This window comes from Myxine glutinosa, chromosome 11 (genome assembly GCF_964187855.1).
Source record: "Myxine glutinosa chromosome 11, kmMyxGlut1.1, whole genome shotgun sequence".
In the NCBI taxonomy this organism is placed as follows: domain Eukaryota; kingdom Metazoa; phylum Chordata; class Myxini; order Myxiniformes; family Myxinidae; genus Myxine; species Myxine glutinosa.
In genome coordinates, this window is record NC_136271.1 from 49,240,021 (window position 1) to 49,249,152 (window position 9,132).

General features: G+C 47.1%; 1 protein-coding gene across 2 annotated transcripts in view; it reads right to left on the reverse strand.

Moving 5' to 3' along the window:
• The window catches only part of LOC137413863 (ERO1-like protein beta), a 76,503-nt gene extending 72,564 nt beyond the window's left edge, over positions 1–3,939 (reverse strand). The window contains exons 1-2 of one of the 2 annotated variants that reach the window (XM_068099299.2): positions 3,743–3,939; positions 220–389 (exon numbers count right to left, since the gene is read on the reverse strand). In XM_068099299.2, coding sequence (XP_067955400.1) covers positions 220–330 — 111 coding nt within the window. In that variant the 5' untranslated portion in view covers positions 331–389; positions 3,743–3,939. Of the gene's footprint in view, positions 1–219; positions 390–3,316; positions 3,487–3,742 lie in introns of those variants that run through there. The other variant, XM_068099300.2, reaches the window with a different exon arrangement.
• Between the last annotated feature and the right edge of the window lie 5,193 nt (positions 3,940–9,132).

The window sequence follows — 9,132 nt, forward strand, 5'->3', positions numbered from 1 at the left end:
GCCTGTAATTTGTTAGTAATTGCTCAAGGGTATGTACAACCTAAACCATGCCATACTCACCATCCAGTACTTTACGATTCCAGTGGGTGAAAGCGGATAGAAAATTTATCAACGCGTCACCCAACTTTAAAAACTCTCAGGATTATAGCAAAATAACACCAACATCAAATACACCATTGCAGTGTCATCGACGAATCAGACCAAGGTGTATTCACACACCTGACAGAAGCAGTCAGCGCTCTTTGATTTGGCTCCGTCGTGGTGCTTCAAGGCGAGGACCAGCAGTAGCAGTGGAGGCAAGAACAGACAGGGTCTACACATACCCATCATGCCACAGCACAATCCTGTTCTGTATCAGCTGTCGATGATTTTGATGCAATCAATGAATCCTGTCAATGGATAGGAAATCCTCGTCAATTAATGTTCCCACAAATGCATTCAGCAAAACAGTAATCAAACAAACGATAGACATGCCAGACATCTAATTTTACAATTCACCAAATGTCCGTCCGTCTGTCCGTCCGTCCGCCCATCCGTCCGTTCCCAGGTACCGCAAAAACGGCTGAAACGATCACAACGATATTTGAGTGGGTAATCCCTACAACACTACAAAGATGCCCTCTCCCACGCCCGCTCCGCCTACTACTCTCAAATTATCCACTCTGGCTCCGGAAACCCAAAAGCACTCTTCTCTACAATAAACAAACTCCTCAGCCCCCTGAACACCACCACCCAGTCATTCACAGTAGACAACTGCATCTCCTTCCTTTCATTCTTCCAATGCAAAATTGACAACATCTACAACAGCTTAACCACCACCGCACCCACTCCCCCTCAAACCACCTGCCCCCCCTTATCCTGCCAACCCCTGTCTCAATTCTCCCCAGTCTCCCCTACTGACCTCTCTGAACTCCTCATAGGAATGAAAACTGCCACCTGCACTCTTGACCTCATCCCCTCCAGCTTTGTCAAGGCCTCCCTTCCTGCTCTCTCTCCACTTATCACTGCAACAATAAACTCCTCCCTGTCTACAGGCATCGTCCCACCATCCCTCAAAATTGCTGCTGTTACCCCCATTCTGAAAAAACCTGGACTCAACCCTGACACCCTAAATAACTTCAGACCCATCTCCAACCTACCCTTTCTGTCAAAAGTTTTGGAACGCGCTGTAGCCACTCAACTTAAACATCACCTTTCTGCCAATAACCTGCATGAAACATTCCAATCCGGAGTTCCGCTCCAACCACAGTACTGAAACTGCTCTCCTCAAAATCACCAACGACCTTCTCCTCTCCTCTGACGCTGGCAACCTCAACATTCTCATCCTCCTCGACCTCAGCGCCGCCTTTGACACCATCAATCACACCATCCTCCTCACCCGACTTGAAACCACCTTTAACATTACCGGCACTGCCCTCTCTTGGATCAAATCATACCTCTCTGACAGACGCCAGTTCATCTCCATCAATAACTGCAAATCCCCCAGTGCTCTCCTCCCCCAAGGTGTCCCCCAAGGTTCAGTTCTTGGCCCCCTCCTCTTCATCCTGTACCTGTCCCCCCTTGGTCACTTAATCCGCCGTCATGGTCTCCAATTCCACTGCTTCGCCAATGACATCCAGCTTTTCATCTCCACCAAGTCCATCTCCACCACCATCCACTCTATCCTGACAAACTGCATCACTGAAATAAAATCCTGGCTTCAAATCAACTTCCTCAAACTTAACTATGATAAATCTGAAAGAATCATCATTGGCCCAAAAACGCTCACCAGATCCACCCATAACTTTGCCCTCAACATCGACGGTTTCCCAGTATCCACCTCCCCTCACATCCGGAACCTTGGCATCATCTTTGACCAAACCCTCTCCTTCGACAAATACACTAAACAGATCACAAAGACAGCCTTCTTTCACCTGAAAAACATCGCCCGTCTCCGTCCATCCCTCTCCTCCACGGCTGCAGAAACCCTCATCCATGCCTTCATCACCTCCCGTCTAGACTACTGCAACAGCCTCCTCTATGGTTCACCCTCAATAATCACCAATAAACTCCAATACATTCAGAACTCCGCTGCCCGTCTACTCACCGATTCCTGGACCCGTGACCACATCGCCCCCGTCCTTTACAAGCTTCACTGGCTCCCCATCCCCCAGAAAATCCAGTACAAAATCCTCCTCTTGACCTACAAAGCCCTCCATAACCTGGCCCCATCCTACCTGGCTGACCTTCTCTCCAGACACACTCCCACCCGCAACCTCCGCTCTGCTGGTACCAACCTCCTGTCCCCCCCCCATCCAGACCAAATTCAGATCCTGGGGGGACAGGGCCTTCTCCATCGCTGCTCCCACTCTCTGGAACTCACTACCTCACACCATCAGACTCCTCCTCACTCACCACATTCAAAACATCACTCAAGACCCACCTGTTCAACACTGCATTGAACATTTAACCCACAGCATTTAACCCCTGACTATCTCTTCTCCTTCTCCTTCCTTTTGCTTTGATTATTATTTACCTATTGATTTTTGTCTTTTTGCACTTGTTTTTTTGTACTCTGTCAAAGCGTCTTTGGGCTTCTTGAAAAGCGCGATATAAAATAAATGTATTATTATTATTATTATTATTAATCCTGGGACCCCCTGGAGTAAAATAGGCCATATTGTTTTTCCAATTTCAGCTTTGGTCTCAAGCATTTTCAGGTTTGGGCTCCCGCATAACGTTATCGTCCCGGGTACCGCAAAAACGGCTGCACCGATCGCAACGATACACCTCCATGCCCGTGGGATTCCCACGGGTGACCCCACTAGTTATGATAAGATAGTGTCAGGTGATGTGCCAATAACAGAGGTATCCCGACTCGACACGCAGCAACTAGAACAGCACTCGGTAGAGAGCAAACCTCCACCAGGTGAACAGTTTACGTTTTGTATCCCACTGATAGGCCGGATCTGGATTCGGACCTGAACCAAAATCGAATAGACTTGTTTTTGTCACTTACCCAATTCATCCACCAAGTTTCGCCCAAATCCGTCCACAACTTTTTGAAATATCATACTATATATTGTTTTTGGCACTGGTGAACGATCACTCAAATTGTGAGTTTTGGATCTTCACCAAAATCGAATAAATTCTTCCTTGTCAAACACCCAACCTGTCCACCAACTTTCGTCAGAATCCGTCCACAACTTTTTGAAATACGTTGCTCACAAACAGACAGGTGTGAAAACAACCTCCACGTCAGTCCACCTTCAGCAGCGGAGGCAGGTATCATTGGACGTGATAGTCACGTAATTACATTTCAAGTTAATTATCTCACCAACTCGATGGAAATGGAAAAGAGGGCTACGTCATTCTTTGCGCATCGACGTCATGGATCATCAAGAGTTTTAAAATGCTCCGTTGAGACGCCTCGGAGGAGCCGGAAAACATATAAACACGAACAGGGAAGGGAATGGTCAGTGACGCAATTTCAACCTCAGAGCGACTACCTGCAATTCCTGAATTCCAAACAAAAACCACTTCACCATTTATTCTTTAAACTTACAAACTACGTCTCTCGTGCATCAAAGTTTGAATTCGACAAGAAGTTTTATTCACTTCTCAATGGAAATCTACTTCCTGTCTGCATTCTCCGGTACCTGCCCCCAGTGCCCAACGTTTGGTGAATTTAAAATAAAATAAAAATCTTTCTCCGAACAATTGATTCAATGACATTTTGGTCAAGACCCAGCAGCAGTCTCACCTGGAGGTGTCCCGTCTTCTCCACCTGTTCTCACCAAGCTGACCAGCTAATCGGTTGAAGACCGGATGCGCAGGACTTCTCATTGATCACACGAGCACCCTATCCGGGAAAAGCTGCTGACCAGCTGCCTATAAAGGGCGGAGCGCGGAGTGGAAGCTGCATGTGGATCCTTTTGAAGGCCACGAAATATCCGCGTCATCGGAATGCAGCGCAATCATTCCACTTGTTTATCAATCTTGCTATACTTTCATATTTATTTTGTCTACTTTACTCTGCTTTAATATCCCCCTTTACACTTATTGAAATGTATGCGCTGGCTGTGTAGGGAAGAGCATACAATCCTTGGCGGTGTATTGTTACAGGAGCGCTGTTTAATGGATGTTTGATTCCTTTCTTTTATTTGCGAGATTGTTTTACTCATGAAAACTTATGGTATGTTACGTCATATAAGAAGCTCCAAAATACAAATAAATAAAAATAAAAATTAGCCTGGCGAGCTGGTTTGGAACGTTTTCAAACGCCACGTAGAATTTCGATTACACTTACACATACACCGCCTGAGTTCGCAAACCTTTTTGAACGTCACGTTATCAGTGAGAGTGATCGTAACGACTCGAAACGTGCTTGTTTTGCGATGGAACTAATTGCCGACAAAAACATCATTCCTCCCTAAGTCGTCGAACCAGTCCGCAGTTGTGGTAATTAATGCGGAGTACGTGCCTCCAGCCACGCGTCGTTTGCGAGTAGTCATGAACAGAACACGTGATACAGAGCGTGCAACGCACGTCCTGATGCCTGATGGGGGCAATTACACATTCAGCAGTAATCCTAAACAAACAAGTGTCAAAGCAATCGGAAGTGGTTTCGTTTTGACGCCTTACTTAACTAAATGGACACTTAAGAATTCAGCAAGCAGGCTTACGAACCCCCAATCTTGTAGATACATACTAAGGTACTGGCTACCGAGAGCACGTGGTGAGAGTCGATAGTTCCCACGGCTCAGACATAATGGAATTTCGCCTCCCCCCCAAAATTGCAAAATGCAATTCAATACACCGCCTAAAAGAACAAGCCCAGCGCTCGACGTAAATCACGAAACGCCGTCCCAACGAAAAGGGCGGGAGCGAGCGAAATATATAAATGAAGCGCAACACCGGACTCGGTTTATACATCATACTTTGACCGTCTGCTCCGAGCGTAGGAGGAAGTCAGCTGTTCGAAACCCGGCAGTCCAATTAATATATATATTTTTTTTTTACGTCATGGTTCTCTGTGTTCTTGTCATTTTTCCGTAGCCAACGCCATGCCTGGTGCTGTATTAAAAGTTCTCCACGAGGTGCTGTGCCAAATAGTGTCACTATGACCTCGAAGTGGCAACTATGGGGTCACAAAGTACATTTTCCGTCCATGAGACTATGTTTGTCCCTCTAACTATTAATAATAATAATAATAATAATGCATTTATTTTATATAGCGCTTTTCAGGAAGCCCAAAGACGCTTTGACAGAGTGCAAAACATAATGCATAGCAAAACATAAAAACAATTGCAAAAAAAGAAGAATCAATAGGGAAATATTCAAAGCACAAAGGAGGGAGAAGGAGAGGAGATAGTCAGGGGTTAGATGCTGTGGGTTAAATGTTGAATACAGTGTTGAACAGGTGGGTCTTGAGTGATGTTTTGAATGTGGTGAGTGAGGAGGAGTCTCTGATGGTGTGAGGTAGCGAGTTCCAGAGGGTGGGAGCAGCGATGGAGAAGGCCCTGTCCCCCCAGGATCTAAATTTGGTCCGGATGGGGGGGGGGGGGGGGTCAGGAGGTTGGTACCAGCAGAGCGGAGGTTGCGGGTGGGAGTGTGTCTGGAGAGGAGGTCAGCCAGGTAGGATGGGGCCAAGGTTATGGAGGGCTTTGTAGGTCAAGAGGAGGATTTTGTACTGGATTCTCTGGGAGATGGGGAGCCAGTGAAGCTTGTAAAGGACGGGGGTGATGTGGTCACGGGTCCGGGAATGGGTGAGTAGACGGGCAGCGGAGTTCTGAATGTATTGGAGTTTATTGGTGATTGTTGAGGGTGAACCATAAAGGAGGCTATTGCAGTAGTCCAGACGGGAAGTGATGAAGGCGTGGATGAGGGTTTCTGCAGCCACGGAGGAGAGGGATGGACGGAGACGGGCGATGTTTTTCAGGTGAAAGAAGGCTGTCTTTGTGATCTGTTTAGTGTATTTGTCGAAGGAGAGGGTTTGGTCAAAGATGATGCCAAGATTCCGGATGTGAGGGGAGGTGGATACTGGGAAACCGTCGATGTTGAGGGCAAAGTTATGGGTGGACTTGGTGAGCGTTTTTGGGCCAATGATGATTATTTCAGATTTATCACAGTTAAGTTTGAGGAAGTTGATTTGAAGCCAGGATTTTATTTCAGTGATGCAGTTTGTCAGGATAGAGTGGGTGGCGGTGGAGATGGACTTGGTGGAGATGAAAAGCTGGATGTCATCGGCGAAGCAGTGGAATTGGAGACCATGACGGCGGATTAAGTGACCGAGGAGGGACAGGTAAAGGATGAAGAGGAGGGGGCCAAGAACTGAACCTTGGGGGACACCTTGGGGGAGGGGAGCAGTAGGGGATTTGCAGTTATTGATGGAGATGAACTGACGTCTGTCAGAGAGGTATGATTTCATCCAAGAGAGGGCAGTGCCGGTAATGTTAAAGGTGGTTTCAAGTCGGGTGAGGAGGATGGTGTGATCGATGGTGTCAAAGGCGGCGCTGAGGTCGAGGAGGATGAGAATGTTGAGGTTGCCAGCGTCAGAGGAGAGGAGAAGGTCGTTGGTGATTTTGAGGAGAGCAGTTTCAGTACTGTGGTTGGAGCGGAATCCGGATTGGAATGTTTCATACAGGTTATTGGCAGAGAGGTGATGTTTGAGTTGAGTGGCTACAGCGCGTTCCAAAACCTTTGACAGAAAGGGTAGGTTGGAGATGGGTCTGAAGTTATTTAGGGTGTCAGGGTTTAGTCCAGGTTTTTTCAGAATGGGGGTAACAGCAGCAATTTTGAGGGATGGTGGGACGATGCCTGTAGACAGGGAGGAGTTTATTGTTGCAATGATAAGTGGAGAGAGAGCAGGAAGGGAGGCCTTGACAAAGCTGGAGGGGATGGGGTCAAGAGTGCAGGTGGCAGTTTTCATTCCGATGAGGAGTTCAGAGAGGTCAGTAGGGGAGACTGGGGAGAATTGAGACAGGGGATGGCAGGATAAGGGGGGGCAGGTGGTTTGAGGGGGAGCGGGTGCGGTGGTGGTCAAGCTGTTGTAGATGTTTTCAATTTTGCGTTGGAAGAATGAAAGGAAGGAGATGCAGTTGTCTATTGTGAATGACTGGGTGGTGGTGTTCAGGGGGCTGAGGAGTTTGTTTATTGTAGAGAAGAGTGCTTTTTGGTTTCCGGAGCCAGAGTGGATAATTTGAGAGTAGTAGGCGGAGCGGGCGCGGGAGAGGGCATCTTTATAGTGTTGTATGTGGTCCTTGTAGGCCTGGGAGTGAACTGTGAGACCTGTTTTATTGCGGAGTCTTTCAAGTTGGCGAGCACGAGTTTTCATCAGGCGGAGTTCAGGGGTAAACCAGGGAGCAGAATGGGTGAAAGAAACTGTTTTGGTTTTTATAGGCACAAGTTGGTCAAGGCAGGAGGAGAGAGTGTGGTTGTAGTAGTCAGTGAGGTCAGAAGGGGTGTGGAGGTCAACGAAGGGAGAAGTGGACATTTTTTCAGAGAGGGTCGATGAGAATGAGGTAGGTGAAAGAGCGTTTAGCTTACGGAAGTTGATAGTGCGATAATGCCTTGGTGCTGGGGCGGGGATGTTGATGGTCAGAGTGATGGCTAGGTGGTCAGAGAGAGTGAGGTCAGAGCCAGAGAGATGGTGCAAAATTAGTCCAGTAGAGCAGACAAGGTCCAAAATGTGACCACGGTTATGGGTAGGAAAGTTGACATGTTGAGTGAGGTTAAAGCAGGTGAGTAAATCAGTGAAGTCAGTGGTTAGCGTGGAGTCAGTGGAGTCCATGTGGATATTGAAATCACCAAGGAGGAGGATTGAGGGGGAGAGGGAACATAGCTGGGTCAGAAAGTAGGAGAAGTCAGACAGGAATGATGGGTGTGGTTTGGGAGGGCGGTAGACAACAGCCATGACTGACTGTGTGTGACCAGACTACGTCTATTGTGACTATTGTACCAAGGATCCCAGATACCTCAAATTTCTGTCAGAGTTCCATTGCACCACTTTACAATGGTCCTAAAAATATGGCACCATGAATGTTAAAGACGGCCTTATGACGACAACTTGAAAACGCCTTTATCCGTTCATAAGGGGAAAATAACTGATGTATGTTTACAGCTTCATAACTTTCCAAACACTCATCCATGGGCTTTGGGAATTGTGTCAGCACTTGCTCTCCATTTTATAATTTGAAATGCACGCCAGACATTTAGCCAGGTTACAGCAAACCATTAAAGATGCCATTCCATGCGGAAAGAGGGCTTATGGGACCATGTACAAGGCCCCATAGCTTTCCATCCACTGCTGTCAAGGTTACCAGTTACCAGATCTTCATCAGCATCAACTATGGGCAAGTGGGAACTGTTACAGGTGACCGGGTCGGTTCCAAGGTTTTACGGAGAGAAAGGGCTGACTTCAGGAAGATAGATATCCCTCTGGGATGAGGCAATGATCCCGTTACCATGGCTACTTCCCATAGAGGGTAGGATTGTGTGGAAGCCCTCTTAAGGATACTGTGATGGAACAGAGGGTACAATGACCGTTAAAGATGTCAGATGTGTGGTGTTTATTGTGGTGAGAGACCAACAGTATTGAACCCGATTTCAAAACGTAAAAAAGCAGCACATTTGCATTATGTCATGCTTGGCAACTTAGAAAATAGCAATCATCTCAAACAACGGGACAGAAGTTGCTCCGTTTGTACAAGAGATAAAATGACGTACATTCCACGAAAGCACCGGCCACTGACGGACGTAGGGTTAGGAATAGTAGTATTGTGGATGTGGATCAAAATATGACTACAGTACCGATAAAGTCTTCCTTCCAGGTTGCCAAACGTTTGACATGACCTCCATCAAAATGTAGATAACGCGATAAGCCGATACATCCGTATGACAACAACTCTTTAGTCTGCAACCCAGCCATGTCCTTGTGTTGATGGACATGCGAAGGAACACCGAGGGGCCATTGCCACCTGATGATTGGCTCTACTGCAGTGAAGGATCGGGACATCACTTGGAGTGGCAAACTTTGCTCGTTTGACTTGGACCAAACTAAACACTTTGTTGCATTTGGCCTCGATAGTCGTCAGCAAGGTTGATTTGCGGTTTTTGCAAGTCCTCCATCAGAGCTTGCAAAAGGAAATTATA